General features: G+C 38.3%; 1 protein-coding gene across 1 annotated transcript; it reads right to left on the minus strand.

Moving 5' to 3' along the window:
- Positions 1-6: 6 nt before the first annotated feature.
- On the minus strand, positions 7-16,602 carry vimr2 (vimentin-related 2). The gene is made up of 10 exons (XM_024282956.2): positions 16,362-16,602; positions 16,006-16,153; positions 15,753-15,902; positions 15,458-15,577; positions 12,962-13,057; positions 9,732-9,860; positions 8,606-8,728; positions 5,384-5,494; positions 5,153-5,277; positions 7-2,515 (listed from the first exon to the last, which is right to left on the minus strand). The coding sequence occupies exons 1-10, from the start codon at positions 16,460-16,462 to the stop codon at positions 2,473-2,475; spliced, it is 1,146 nt and encodes a 381-aa protein (XP_024138724.1). The 5' UTR covers positions 16,463-16,602; the 3' UTR covers positions 7-2,472.
- Between the last annotated feature and the right edge of the window lie 47 nt (positions 16,603-16,649).

Here is a 16,649-nt window from a genome sequence, read left to right on the forward strand (position 1 = left end):
GGATTTTCACTTGTAACAAGCATGTCACAGATAAGACTCTTAACTCAGATTGCATCAGTACAGGGAACCAACATGAAACTTGATACCAAATCCTCATATTTCACTTTTCTGTGGAAACCCCTGATAAAAAAAAGCCTAGCAAAGATAATTTAATCATCTTGACTTTTAAATAAACATTCAGATGATTTTTATGAAGTTTACATCCCCTTATCATGCCTTATCATCTACTTTAGGTTTTTTCTTTAAATCCAAAGTTATTTGAATATTAATCAGTAAGAAGTAATAATAATAAAAAAATAATCCAATAATTTCAAATCTTTTTTAATTACCCATTCTGGTGAAAATTGTGTTTTTGACATGTTCTTGAACCATTTTTCTCATAGTGAAAGACATAAAAAAGTAGATTAATACTAAAATTGAATTTCTTAGTATTTCTTTAGTCAAATTGCTGTAATCCTTGTAAATGTGACATTGACGCTACTACGGCAAGCCACAAGCTCTCTGCTTTGCTTTATTCTGAAACATTCACTTGTAGACGAATAAATCCGAGTACATCAGGATTAAACTAAATAGCTGGAGAGCTCCAATAATGCTCGCCCTTTTGTTGCACTGCTAATGTTATGTTTGGGTTGTAGTGAGAGAGAGCGCATAAACAGATGGATGATGGGAAGGGGGCGGGCAAAGGCACCAACTGTCCCTCCCACAACTCTAATGAACTCAAACTGCTATCCAGAAACTTTGTCCTAGAAAACAACAGGTTTTTATTCATTTATTTTTAATTTTGGCTAAAAACAACATAATTATAATTAAAAGGCCACTGGGAACACTTTTAATTTTTTTTTGTATATTTTTTTTTTTCGAACAAGAACAACAATAAAACACAGAAAAATAAAAACAGCAAAAAGCAAACAAACAAAAATATAAGAAAAAAATCAATTTATACCACAATCAATCTTGAATGCAACAAAAGATGTTCGAAAAAGGGCTTTGGATGAAGCCAATAGCTTATCAACTCCAAGCCCCTTTGTTCTTTTTTCAGCCCAAATTAAATATACAATTTCTCATTGACTATATTGAGCTACATTTCATTCGTGAAAAGAACAGCAAAAACAATCACGACATTTATATGTATACTAATATTCATATAACAATCAATATATTTTATCAGTGTCTTCATATTTATCCATTTTATTACATCTGATGTAATAATTTGATAAAATAAATCATAAGATGATCGGAGTGGGACTTTAAACAAGAAGACAATTTCCAGTCCTTCTCTTCTATTCTCTGGAAAGAATCCCAACGGGAGCTTCTTTGAGTTGGACATGTTTCCTTACAGGACAATTCGTTAAGTCTCTACAGCCGCTACGCTCCTTTCACCAGAATCTGAGCTCATCACCAAAACAAAGTCCCCAAATTCATCAAAAGTGTCAGACATTTGACCAGATCAATTACATTTTATCTTCAGAACAGAGCTAACATGATGTTGAATTCCTAAATGTGACATTGTATTTTTTTTTAGGTGATTAGAATCCTCAACATAAATCTTTCTTGTCTTCTCAAGGTTTTTTTTAGACTTAATAGCACAAGGGATTCATAAATAACTCTCATAAAACCAAAGTTTTTTAAGCAGATGACTTTATTTCTTTCAAACTTGATTATTTTAACACAGCGACAACAGGAACAAAAAATGATTTATTTTGCTCAGCTTTAAGATTGTTATAAAAATATGGAAAAATTTAGAAAGGAATGCATTACAGAATGCTCATTTCAGAAAGAACGGAGGCGCTGTTCTTTAAAGCAGAAGTAATGAATCACCCAGACTTTTCTTGCAGAAAGGTCCAGATGCTCATTTTGAGAGAACTGCAGTAAAACAACTTCATGAACCATTTAAAAAGCAAACACAGGCCACTGCGCACTTGACTGTCAGAAGCAACGTGAACACATGACTGTAAAAACAAAAAGAAGGTGAGATGCTTTTAGTCACTGAGGCAGACCATTAGTGTGTTTGATAGCAGTGGAGGGGTCACAGGTTAAGAACTGGTAATCAGACAAAGTTTAAGTGACGGACGAGGCGACATCACCGTGGAGCCAAACACTTCAGCTCCAGGTTTTGTCCCAGCCTTGTTGGACTGAGGAGGCACAAAACATATAAATCAGCAGGCCGCTCAAGATAATCCTCTTCAGGAAATATCTCCACCAGACAGTGAATGGATACACACTCGGTGCCCTGACCCCGTCCTCCCTCTTTCTTTAGACAGCTCCATCTTTCTTGAAGTTTCCAGGTCTTCTGTTAGTGACCTCTAATCTGCTGCCCGGGCCTCCAGATGGCATCAACCTGCTATGATAAGTTTGCATCTACAGAAAGTGCTGCATTGCTTTGAGCTTCATCAAAGTGCTGATTTTGGCCTTTTTTTGTTGTTTTTTTAGGTGTCAGGAAGGATGCAGGCGGTCACTGTCTTCAGTCTAAGGTCACAGACTGCAAAGCCGACCCTCCTCTTCCTCCATCAGACTCCTAAATGAAAAGACAGAAAAAACATGCAAGCAAACTATGGAGTTTACAAAACATGGTGGATGCAAGAGTCGCTTTCCCCAAGATTCAGTTCAAACCTCAATTTTTGGATTTCTATATTACAAAACTACAACTAAAATCTAAATTCTAAAATCTAAATATTCTCATAAGTAAAAAACTATGGAAAAAAATCTTTCAATTTGGCTTTTACTGAAGCTGATGTAAAGTAATAAATCACTAAATACCAAATCATCAGTCAGTTTAAGATTACAATTGCTTGACACTTTCAACGTAAACTTACTAGTAAGTCGTAGAGATGCAACGACACATTAGATAAAGGAATAAAACAAATAAATAAATAAATAATACAATGCAGACTCTGGTACAGTGTTAACATTACGTAAAAATTCTGTTGTAAAAATCTTTGGAATCAAATCAGATCATTTGTTTTTTAGATCTTAGACAAATAATCTCTGATTATTAATAATCTGAGTTTACTCCTCAAAAATGGACCAATAACAGCCAATAAAGCAGAACAAATAAACTGGTTGAGGATCAATGACGCAACATTGTGTTGTTCTTCACCTTCTCACAATTACAAAAGCAAACTCCCTTCACCTAATCACAGAAATATTCATAAATAGGTGAATTTTGAGCGATACCTTCACAGACCATAAGTTACACACTTCCAGCAGCCTGATGTAACCCAAAACTGTTCTGGAGACGTTTTGTTTTACTGCTTGAAAATAAACGACAGCTTTTATCATCATATTTTATTCATCATTTTTATCACAGATGACAAAACCTCCAGTAAAGGAGAGAAAGGTTGTGTCTGAAGCCTTTGAGACAGCCTGCTGTTGGGTCACAGGAGTGAACTCGAACTGTGGCAGATTAGCATTAGTGTGTCTGAGAGGGCAGGCTGACATCAACAGGCTAGCATGGAGCAGACCTAAAAATCTGACCAGCAGAGGCCCTCTTTGCCCATTTAAATGAGGTGTTTTATTGGTCTTTGTGCTCCTTCCACACTTCAACCCCCATGGAAGGCCAGGAGGAAGTCTCTGGAAGTGGGATAGGGTGACTGAAGTGCGTCAATCCTCTTATCGGAATGGCATGTTGTCAAAGAAGCTCAAGAAAAGAACTGGAGGTTTCGTCAAGGCCGCATGCAGGAAGCTGCATCACATCCTGGAGCTGTTTCCTGCGACTCCAGCTGACCTCCATGATGTCAGCAGGAAGTTCTTAAAACGGATGTCTAAGTGACGCAATACGTCAAGGAAAAATAGCAGAAGTTTTAGCTTTGAGGGCAGCAGGTTTCTCAGAAGAATCTGCTCCTCTTGTCTGGACATTGAACCTCTGAGTCCAAATGCTGCTTTGAGATGATCAAAAAGCTAATATAGTTGTGACCGTTTTCAAGTCGAACGATATAGTAAATCAACATTTCTAATCTGACTTTTGCTCTTTATTCCACCAGAAATCCTCTCTTCAGTTACTCTCACTCTTTACTCCTTAAAAAAATGTCTTATTGTGTTTAACTGAAGAAACTTTGACTTCTTACAGGTGTTTTGTGGTATAACGTTAAGTGTATAAAGATAGGTGTCATCTGCATAAACTGAATTTCAAACACCATTACTTTTCATTATCTGGTTCAGAATAAACATTCACAGATTGAGGAGCAGAGACCAAAGCAGCGCTACATTTTTTTTTTCCTGAAGCAGTGTCAATGTTGATGTCATCCAACACTTCGGAGAGATTTTAAGCTCTTTACTGCTTGTGTATACTAACAAAAGACTCAACAACCAAGCATCTAAACTACAAAGACTCGTTCATTCAGTTCACAACATCAAAATTTACCGATGCATGTTTAGAAAAGCTATTGGAGTTGGTGTCACATTTGATTCTGATTGACTGGAGGGTGTCATGGAGTCCAAAAAAGAAGTTCACATAGTCTGAATGATCTGTATTATTGCATTGGCCTAGAAGCCAGTTGGTAACCAGAACAACAGAAACTTGGAACATAGGTGTACATGGGTGGACTTCATTTGGTACTATGTGGACGTAGCACCATGGTGACATTTTAGAACTCTGATTGATCCCTGAATTTATTTACAGCTGTTAAAAAAAAAACACTTGTTTCTGCTATCAAGTATATTCTAAGTTAAGGTAATTGGTTTGATGCATTTTTGCATCAAGGGGTAAATGATTAGTTGGTGGTGGACATTTCTGGCAAAAAATCTAGGAAACCACTTGCAGATTTTGTTTCTTTGATACAAACATTTGCTTCATGATCTGGTTAAAAAATAAGCCACAAAAGGGGCAATTCCCCTTTGAAATGATGCACTGTGTAATACGCTTTACAGAACATTCCACATATATATCGCTTTCTTCCGCTAGCGAGGCATTAACATGACAGCACATCACACCTTGTATTAAATAGTCTACATTTGATAAAAAACAGTTTAAACAGAAAAAAAATGCTAGTACTAATATTTGATTTACTCCTTTCATTAATGATCATTGCATAAGTGGGATATAGACCTTTAAATCAGAAATAATGGACGACTCAGAGGCGTGACCCGTCTGACACTGAAGTCTCTAAAACCATGATAAACTGACAGCGACAAAAATCTGTACGTTATGTCTGACCTGTAGGCAGCAATCTCCATGTCTCTGGCCATCTTCTGGTTCAGCAGCTCCTTGTAGTCATCGCACTGCTCCCTCATCTGCAGTTCCAGGTTAGCCTCCTCCTGCCTCATTTCATCTATGGAGCTCTGAAACACACAGATCAGGTGAGAATGCATTAGATTTAGTGACTAAACAAACCAAATAACTCATTATTCATTATTAATTTAATGTTTTGATCAACTTTTGTCATACCTCCAGGTCAGCTACTTCCTCCATGTGTGCAGATCTCCTGTTTTCTACCTCGTCCTCCAGCTCCTCGTTGGCCTTCTCTAACTCGGAGAGCTCCTTCTGGAGCTCTGAAATCTGCAGAAACACAACATTGTTGAGTAATTAAACTGAAAAATAAACATTGCTACTGAACTGATAAGACAATAGTCATGTAATAACTACAACATAAAGACCATTGAGGCCATTTTCAGTTCAGGAAGGCTTTCCAGTTGAAATGGCTTCAACCTGATTGCAAAAGTTTAAAGAAAGTCTTGACATGAAGCCACAGTTCTGTCTGAACTGAATGTCTAATGCATCACATTAAATTCATATGGTTTTACCTCAGGGCAGTTATAATTTGCAATCATTCCTACAGAAATTCAAGTATGTCGGTAATCTTATTTTATACGCACAGAAAATATCCGGTTTCTGACTTCCTGACATCAAGCTCCACGTTTCCTCATCTTTCACTCTAATTTGGACGTATAAAACCCTTTTAGCAGCCACATGAGAACGATGCTCCACCAGTGTGGTCTACGCTGAAGTTTCTAAAAGCATGATGAATTGACAGCGACAAAAATCTGTACGGACATTCATCATTTCCAGATGACAGCTCCTACTGAGTTAAGTGATCCCCCGACAATTTATTCAGAGTTACCGCACAGCTCGCATTTGTGGTTTCAGGCAAAAATATCTCAACATTTGTGAGACATATCCAAACAATCTCCAGCCTTTTAGCAGAACACAGCATTTCTTGGACACCTGTGTGATGGTAACACCTGCCCACAATTGCTGGAAGCTCAAATCAAGCGGTGAATCCTGAAAGGCTGGGTTAGTTTTCTGGAAACAAACGGAGAAGCATCTTTCCACCGAGCGTCTGCATTTCTGGTGTTCAGCCGTGAGCAATTACAGCAATCACAAAAAGTCCACAATTAGCCGTCACAGCCAGATGGGGATGCAGGCGGCTTTGCTCATCTTTCAGCAGGATCTTGAGAGCAGAAGGCGACCCGGTTACAACTCACAGCCTCATAATGACTCTCCAGAGAAGTCAAGAACTCGCCAAGAACTCGCACTCCTGTCTTCCTCCCGGCATGATAAGTAGAGTCTGGCCTTGTATGTATATGCGAATAGTGGCATCTAACCTCGTCACAGCCTGCTGTATTATATACAATTCTGAGTCAAGGCTGATTTCACTGCAACCTGTTTGTTTGGCCATGTTGTGTCTTGATGAGAAACCAGACCCGAGGCATCCATCACGAGCCAGAGAGGAAACAGAGCAGATCGGGCCGAGCTGTCCATCCGTCAGGCTGGAGTGACCCGAGCAGGGCTCGTGTGTTGGAGTGCGCTGCATGACGTTGGAGGAGTTCTGTTGGGCTTTCAGAAGCTGGCTGTTTATTTAAAGAGCTGGAAGTGCAGCTTCAGCCACAGTAATGACAACCAAACCACTGTGTTTCTGACAGATGTGGTGGTGGTGCCAGCTGTGCACGGACCTCCAGTGGGTTTTAAATAGATCAAGGCAGATTAAGAGGAAGTAGCTTTGCTTTTACTGCATTATCTTTATTAATAACCTACTTGTCTGTCTCTTTTATTCAAAAACTCCCTGGTCATTTTTTAAACTGGATAAAACCCATGATGTGACGGTTTATCCCCTCATTTGTAGGCAGTTAGTGTGTGAAGTTTGTGGACATTTATGACTCTGCAGGCCCTCCAAAGGACTGCGCTTTATAACTGAAAACAGGGAGGGCCATAAATCCTGTCTGAGCTAGGGCCCAGCTCTTCATATCTCCTCCTGGAAGTGTCTGCGGCAGAGTAAACACTCTGGTCAGCGGGATCTCTCACACTGATGCGCCGCCGTCACTCAGCTGCTCTCCCACTCCCTTCACCTGCTGTGGGAAAGCGCTCACTTTTACCACTACGGCTATTTTAGGGGATCATCAAATATAAGATCTGAAATAAAATAAAAGTTAATCAAAGTTTTGCTTATATTATTATCATGCACAAATTTGCTTTTAATTTACTCTAGGACATACCAAAAAACAATAACAGTAAGTATTTAGTTTTTATTTTTTAAGAATTTAAAACCAACTAGAAAAGTTGCATTACCTGCAATATTGCTAGTGTGAATGCTTTTTACTGAAAGTAGTCACCAGACGCTGAAGCTTAATGCTGAAAATGGTGATGCACTTGACTTTAACTACTGAAAGGATTTGCTAAAAATTTAAAAGCTATTTGCAAAATGTTAAATTTGCTAAAAGACTGAAATTCTGTTAAGGAGCTATAACAGAGCACTGAAGTTGACCTAAATTTCTGAAAAATGTGTAGTAAAATTACTTAAAAATCGCTAATACATGCCACTTTTGTAAAATTAGTAGACGTCAAATTAGCCAAAAAAGTTAGCTTGTTGCTTAAATACTAGCTAAATTCCAAAATAGCCTAAAATTCCTCTGTAAACTAAACTAGTCAAATACATTAGCCTGTTGCTAACATAGGAGCCAAACTCTAAATTAATCTATAAAAAACCTCAACAAATTAGACCAAAACATTCATATGTTGCTAAAATATTAGCAAAACTCAATTTTTTTTTAATTACTATAAAAGATGAAAACATAGCTCATGAATATAATTAAAGGCTTGTTGATAATCTATTTAAAAGTTTGAAATTTGGAGGCTTTCTTATTCATATCCAATGAGGCATATTTTTCTCAATATTTCAAAAGCTATGAAGTATATGAATACCAAAAATACAAGCAGTAATGTCCTGAACGAGCTAAATGTTTTGATACTGAGATTGCTGAAATCGCTGAAAGTGGGATTGAGTTTTATGTGCCAAAATATGAACGGAAAGGAGCAGGAGAATCACTATAGTGTGAATGCTTAGCTTTTTCTATGGGGAAGCATGGACCTCTGGCTGACGTATCTAGAAACACAGATGTGTTGAGTGCTCTGCGTACAAAAATGGACGCCAGCCTCTATAAACTGAAGGCACATTAAGAATAAAATACCCAACTTTCTCCAAGCTGACACGAGTGACTGATCAGATCTTACAGTAAATCATTTTCTTGAGTTCATGGACAAAAGTCCATGGACAGCACGTAGGCTGCATTTTTGTTGAAGAAATAATACTAAGAAGGTCATGCTTTTCCTTCATTTGAAGTTGTATTTACCTACCATTAATAACTTTTTGGAGTATCCTGACATCCATCTTACCAGTGTCTTCAGCTCACTTGCATCCTCTGGCAGGTCTTTGACTTTTGACCCTGGAGTTCTTCCCTCTTCCAGTTTCCCTCCATCACCTCTGACAGCCATAGCGGAGGATGCGCCACGCTCAAACTAGAGAAGAAAAATACACAGTTTAAAAGTGATATTTTCATTTTTTTATGTTCCTGAAAAGATAGTTGTCAGGTTAGTTGAGGTGAAAGACGGCTCAGTGGGAGCACCGGACTGTAGAGATGTGTCCTTTTCTCTGCCAAATAATGTTAAAATAGCAAGCATTCTGAGCCCACACAGGTGTGTGGGAGATGGCAGCAATTATCATTCAAAACTAACAGCCATCATTTTATCATTGTGACAACTGTGTGTCTCAGTGGAGGCCAGCAGCAGACAGGATGCTGTCCAGCTAGAGATGGAAGGAGCAGAGTGGGAGAGAAAGAGTGAATAGAAAGGATTTTAAGAGAAATATATAAAAAAACACATTTATCAAGGTGCTGGATACATTTTGCCTTAGAATAAAGAAAACGTCCACAGGCCAGCATCTCTTTAAATGCTGCTAAGGACCCTGGGAAGGCGGCCTGAAGTCTGATTACAGCCCTGACCTCTGAACTGACAGACATCCTTGACACAGAGGGGGTCAGACCCACCGGAGCTGAAGTCTGACCCCAACGAAGAACCTCTGCGCTGCAACACATACTCAGATGGACGAAAAAAAGCATTTTGTTTGGGTCCAGAGCCGCAGCTCTGACTCTCGAATTCTTCCCTGGTGTTGTGTTAAGAGGTAAAGAAAACAATCGGGAGTATCCCAGTGTGATTTGTGAAAGCTGAGATTTACTTCTGAACCTGACCGAGCGTTTCAGAGGCGGACTGAGAAGGTGCTGTGAGTGAGCGGAGGAGGAGGAGGATGAAGAGGAGGCTCTGAAGGAAGAGTTTTAGATTTGGAACAAAGAAGAATGAGAGCATTAGAGTTGTCAATCCAAAGTAACCGAGGGTGAAAGGGGCTTTGATGAATATCCCCCAGAAGTGAATTGGCATTTCACCAATAGGATAATTATATATTGGTGTGCAGATGAACACAGAGTTGTGACTGTAAAAGTCTTTCCTCCACCTCACTGTGTTGTACCTGAAGGCTCTTAGCCAGCTGGCAGTGGTACTCCTTCACATTCAAGGCCGGAGTGATATCAGGGCTGCCAAACGTAATAGCCGCCGCTGCCAGAGTCCTTTCATCTGGCTCCAGGAGACTCTCCACTTCCTGCTCACGCATTCAAAAAAAACAGTGCTGGATGTTACCTGGAGTCACTACACAGCACTGAAATCAAGCAAAGTTAATTTATTCTTGAAACAAAGCTGAAGTCTATCCAAATGGAGGGACGACTGTACAATATTTGTATTTCATTTAGAGATTATGTGATAAGTTGTAATTCTGGAGTATGACTTGCAACCTTTAAAAAATAAAAACATAAATATGATTTGCATAGTGTGGAAAAAATGTTATTGCAAGTTCTTTTCTTTTCCTTTTTACATGTCTAAAAGTAAATTAAATGAAACCTGCACCAAGATAAGCAGACTAAACACAAAATGCATCATATTCTTTAAAGTTTTAAAACTAAGTGTCAGTTTACCCAAATCAAAAACTTGCAAACTTGTCGAATCAACAAAAACTATAGTCAAGCAAACACTTAAAAAGAATCACATTATATGATTTACAGGAACAAAGTACAGACATTCTGTGGAGTGAAAAAAATTAATTTTGCAGCTTCAGGAAACCAGAAACCACAATATGAGCAGTCATCTATAAATCAACCAAACCTGAAACGTCTTAGCAGAGACCATCTGGCTAAAATTACTCCAGGAGAACAACAACTTATTGGAGAGGTCACAAAAGCATTAGAGCAAATTAAAACCTGCACTTGACCTAGTTAGGAGACTGTGTCCATGATGCTGTCAAAAATAAAAAAATGACAAAGATTTGAAGAAATTTTCAATTATCTGACAAGCCAAAGATAACAATTGTTTTTTAAATATTTAAAAAAGTAGAGCTAAGGTGTGTGCATGGTGAAGGCAGTATGGTAGTGAACTGATTGTATATTGAATTTCTTTGTTTTTGATAGTGGGAGTTTGAAGTATGTGCTTTTACAGACAAAACTGGAAGGAAATGTGTGTTGAATCTGCACAATGATAAAAAATAAAAACTGCAATCTGCTTGTGAGGAGCCCATTCAATTATCACAGGAAAATATGTTTAAAAACATTTAAGATTAAGAAATTTAATTTAGGAAAACCAAAAGACAATTTACAATTTACAGTCCTGCACAAATACACATTCTGCATATTCCAGTGAACTTCCGACTTTGATTATGACTTGAAACTGTTTTATCTCTGCATTCTAAAGCTGTAAACAAGAACTGCAGCTCTCAACAAAACCCGATCCTGTCACATCCTGATCAATCATCCATCCATCTTATATTCCTGCTTTGGTCTGTCCAGGGTCAGGGGGATGCTGGAGCCTATCCCAGCTACTTAACGTCAAAGGCATCCCTGACAGTTTGCCAGTCCATTGTAGGTTGCATGCAATCCTAACCAGATAAATATTTATTACTCAAAATAAAGACATTAATTTCCCACTGTAATGTTGCATCATTATTTCCTAAAACCAGACAAACTAACAGATGGGTTTACACTTTGAAAATGACGAATTTAACTTGCATAATGTGTCCTAATTGGAAATAAACATCTATTTCAGAGATTATTAAGAGTCAACAAGGACATGACGGCTAACTCGCCAAAGAAATACTGGCTATCTAGAAGAATGGATAATAACTCCTGTTTTTGTTTAACATTTATATACATTCACCTCCAAGGATCAAGCTAGAGGGTGCTGGGAAAAAAGCTTGTCATCCTCTGGTGAGGTAGGGATAAAGTCAGAAGATTCAGAAAAGAGGCAGTGTGGGTCACAGTTGTGTGGAGGAAGCAGTTGTAAACATAGTATTGAATTAATAGTGTTCACAGTTTAACCTTAAATTAGTTTCTTCCAAAAATGAAGGAAGAATCCTGACAAAAATATTTTTTCCTGCTTTCAAACAATTTATCTGAGGACACAAATTATGTTGTAATGCTTTTTTTTATTTTAAACTCTATTGTGTCCACATGACTCTTTAGGGTTTGAGGTCAGGAGGTTGGATAAGCAGTCACTTTAGAGAGCTTTGTTGTTGCATTCTAATTAACTGCATACATTTTTTTTAAGTTTGTACTCGTTTAAACTTCATCCATAAGTTTAGATCTGGAAATATGATTTTAGGTAAAATTTTTAAATATAATGTAATCTCTCTTGAAGGCCACCCTCGTGCTGCTTGTCTTCCAGAAAGCCCATTACATCCAATATTCCAACAAGTGGACAATGAAGCCCTGGCTGTATTGTCCATGTAGCCACAAGACATGGAACATGCTAACTGACCACAACAAAGTGTTTTTTTCTGGGACAAAACTTCTCTTTGCTGTGATATTTGTGTTCTTTAGGGTAAATTTTGATTTAGAGGATTATTATTTACTCTAAATTAACAGTAAAAAGTACTAAAGCTCACATGTGATACTTTGTGCTTTTGTCATGACACAAAAGTACCAAGTTTTGCAGTTCCTTTAATGACCACTAGAGGCAGGCTCTAGAAGGGAACTAACTTAAATCATCGATTTTTTTTTTACCAAAAATGTTGTGAACATAACTGTTTTAGGGTTCCAGTCTTCACCTTGTTGGAATTAAATATTTTTTTACACAATGACCTTATTTTGAAGGTTTTATACAACCTCTGCATTTAACAAGGTATTTATACTTAAGATTTTTTATGAAAAGACACTTTTATTTACCAACATACTGCAGTCATCTGGCAACATTTTTGTCCTTTTGTTTGTAAAAAGAGGTTTAATTGACGGCAAAAAGAGTGAATAAAGAAATAATCATTTTTTTAGTTTTTATATCTTTTGTATGTCTGATTCAATAAGTTCTAAATAATATAGATTCAACTTTTAAATTGTAAACCTGCACTTTTTTTACCATTAGTTACTGTTTTACTCTAATCTTTGTTTTGTCAGTAACTACTTATTTTAAGTCACTAACTAGATATAACTTGTGGCTCAATTCTGCTTAACATAATAATGTTTAGTTTCCTATAGGCAAATGTGCATGACATTTTTTTCTGAATTATTTAGCAGTTTGCAGAATTTCTGGCAACAGTTCAAGGTGGTTCGGGTCAGAGAGTTGTGTTTGTGGCCACAAAAGTGTCGTCTGACCGTCATTTGCAGGGCAGTAAACTGTTCCCGTTTTACCAGACGGCAGCTTCACAAAATCCCAGTCTCCCACCTTGCTGTGCTGGGCCCCCATGACAGCCAGCTGGTCTTCATAGATAGCTACTTGCTCCTTCAGTGCCAGACACTCTGCTGTCACAGCATCCACTTCCTGCAAAGGCAGGAAAGTCAACAGAGAACAAAACCAAAAGTAAATAAGTCCAAGGTGAATGAACAGAGTGGTTTACAGTTCAAATAAATAAAAAGCACAGGTTGAGGAAACAGAGAAAAAGTCTTTGAGTTTTTTTTTCCTTTAACAAAATGAACACTGGTTTTCTGAAGTGCCAGCACATGCACCAAACAGCACGTAGACACTGCAATGCAGAGGAGGGGAGGACACAGACACAAAAACCCTGTGGCCCAATCCATTTGCCAGCAGGGATTCTCAGCTCATCTGGGCCTTATAAAAGAACCAGATTAATCGGTTTTCCATGTAATCACTGGGGGTGCCGCCATTCGCATTTGTGCACATGAGGGGCGGGTCTGACAGCATGTGTGGATGCTGGTGCAGAGGGTCAGCACAGGTCAGTCCTGCTGCTGCACTGCTCTAGTGTACGTTCTATTTCACATCATTAAACATCACCAAAATAAAACTCTTACATCTCTGTTTCACTTTAGTTCCTTTCTTTTCTTAAGTATCTTTTGGTGCTGGCTTGCATCAACAGTTGTCCTCATTTGATGGATGGAAAACAGGCGGCATTCATCTCCACTGTGCCCTGGAGCCCCTCATGCCAAAGTGCCTGCTCTCTTTACTCACGCCATTTCCCTAATGTTTATAATGCATCCACATTCAGCCATTGAGGAAATGTTGATAGAAAGCAGGAGAAGCACAAAAGCCAAAAACGTTCCTCAAAACAAAGCGAACATGACTTTCAACGACGCTCAGAAAAACTGCAGCTTGTTGCACTTTAGGTTTTTGTTTTATTCGATCTTCATCTCCCCGTCTCTGCTCTTTTTCCACCCTCCTGCCAATTTCTCACCAGGTCTTGTCACACTGCAGCTGCTCTTAATTCAGAACTGAGGGACCGAGCCAGCAGGAGCATTTACTGCTCTGCATTACAGTGAGCATCACATCTGTAATGGAGAAATGAAAGCCTCCTTTGCATCTGGTTGCATGGGCTCTGGCGGCTCTGGCATGCGTGTGAGAGAGGAGTGGAGGGGGGAGGGGGGGGGGTTACAATGAGGAGGTGCAGAGGAGCCCAGAATGTGACTGCTGCTCATCAACACTCATTGGCTAAAGTAGAGGATCCCAGAGACCAGCCGACTGCTTCAAGATCAAGTCCATACACTTAGCAACACTGCCATCTAATGGACAAATGTAGCTATTACAAAGGTATTTTAATGGATCATGTGGAAAAAAAACCTCACTTTAGTTGTAAAATTCCTACATTTTTTACAAGCTGTGAATTATATCTGATATATTTCTGCAATAAACTTTGTAACTAAAACAAAAAAAAAAATTAAAAAGAATGTTGACAAAATACATATTTTCGATAACTTGGTGTTCCATTAATCTTTGAAGAGTTAAGCAACCTGTAACTTTTCAGCTTTTCATCTTTCTAAATTTCTTACTCATCAAAGTCAGTTTTTAATAAGATTCAGGGCAGTGAAACTATAAAAATTAGCTTTTGAATGTAGTTAAAAAAAAACATTCAACCTCTGCCTTGTAAAGTGTAATCTGAACGCATCTTGTCCATTTAATGATGTGTTATTGATTGTAATTAACTCTTGATTTACTATCACAGGATTATTGTTTATAATATTTGAGTAAATGTGTTAGGAGGAGTCTTTAAATAAGACCTATATGCCTTGTTTGCCTCTCCCTGCATTGTATTCATATTTTTGTTTCTTTGATATTTTTTTTCTTTTAATTATGTCAGATTGCAGAATATAAAAACTCTTGATTTAGTTTTAGTTTTTTGTTATTTTGTATTGTATTGTACCTATCTTTTTTAACCCCTTCTTTTATTGTTATTGTAGAACCCAAATAATTTTAATAATAAAGTCAGAAGATTCAGAAATTTTAATAATAATTTTAATTTTAATAATAAATAATTGTAATAAATACATTTTAATAAGGTCTTTTTGTCGTTCCAATTAGCATTTTAATTTTTTGTGAGTTTCAATGTAAAAAAAATGAAGTTTGAGGGAATAAAATCAAGTCTCTTGTTTCATCTAAAAACAATGTTAACACCCATTTCTGTTCCTCACAATTCTGACTGAAAGGATTTAAATATGTTCAAATCAATAACTGATAAAGGTCTCTTTAATTTATTTTTAGAATATTAGTAAAACATTCATATGACTTTGCATCTCCTACATGTAGTAGAAGTTTTTCAAGTTGGTTTTATTTTTAAGTTTTGGAGCAACCATTAAAAAAAAAAAAAAATTGATCGGCAAAATACATTTGCATCAAAAAGTTTAAGTCATTTTACATTCACAAATGTTTGTTCTATTCTTGGAGTCATCAGGAGACCCATTACAAGCTACTTAAAAATCTGATCATTATTACCGCGGCAACATCATCTTGCTCCTGCCGGATGAGCGTCTTCTGCTGCTCAATCCACTCATATTCTTCCTTCAGATGTTCAAGCTCTTTTTTTAGTTCCTCTGTGTCACCCAAGATCTCATCCTGCTGACACAGAGAAAGCTGTTATGGATCTTGACAGGGTTATAGATGTGCCATTCTACAAGCTCAAATGAGATCCGTGACGTGGAATGAGATGTGAACATAAATAATAGGACTGACAAGTTCATCATTCCACAGGAACATGCAGCAGACACGCCCAGCAGCAGCAGCCGCCTACCCTCTGCATGCGCAGTCTTTCCACCACTGCATCCAGGCTGCAGGCGTGCTCCTTCACTTGGATGCTGGATCCATTTTGACTGTTCAGCTTCTCCTCCAGCTCGGCGATTTGACGTTCAAGAGCATCGTTCTCTTCCTCAAAGCAGTGGGCCTGCAGAGAAGGCAAACTCACTGAACCAGTTCCACAGGAATGATGGGATGACGCACTCAAAGGAAACGTCAGATGCTTGCAGCCACGATCAGACTGTCCTCACCACTTCAATGAGCCTAACCAGGCGGTCATTCAGAACAGCGATGGTGCTGCGCTCCTGAACAAACCGGTTCAGACCTTCTTTGTTCAGAGCTTTGGTGGCCACAAAGTCTAACTTGTCGCCACAGCAACACTTGTCAGTCACTGCGCCTCTATGAAAATGAAGCAGAGGGGACTGAATACTGAGAAAAACCATTCAAGAATAATTAATTTTGACAATAAAACATATTTTAAACACTTTTTCTTCCTATTTTTTTTTTCAAGAGTACTCGTTTTCCAAAACAAATAAAACTGCAGAATGTATTGATATTTTTAGCTAAAAATAATACTAAAATGTAAAACCCGATAAGCCCCACTGACCTGACAGAGGCCCGGTACTGCCCGGCACACTCCACACTCGACCCCCCATTCCGACCCCAATCCTCCTCAAAGAGCTTTCGGTAGGAAGACACCCTCAGCATGGTCCCCACCTCAGACAGACGCAGCAGGATAACAGAGGCAGCAGGTCCGGGTGGGTTTTATATCCTCAGTAAATAAGAATGTGTCACTGCGGTGCAGGAAGCTAACTGTGGCCCGGACATCAACCAGAAGAGATTTCACATGAACCTGAGGAGTAAGCCACCAATTCTAGTGGACGGATTTGGTTCA

This window comes from Oryzias melastigma, linkage group LG10, assembly GCF_002922805.2.
Source record: "Oryzias melastigma strain HK-1 linkage group LG10, ASM292280v2, whole genome shotgun sequence".
Lineage (NCBI taxonomy): Eukaryota > Metazoa > Chordata > Actinopteri > Beloniformes > Adrianichthyidae > Oryzias > Oryzias melastigma.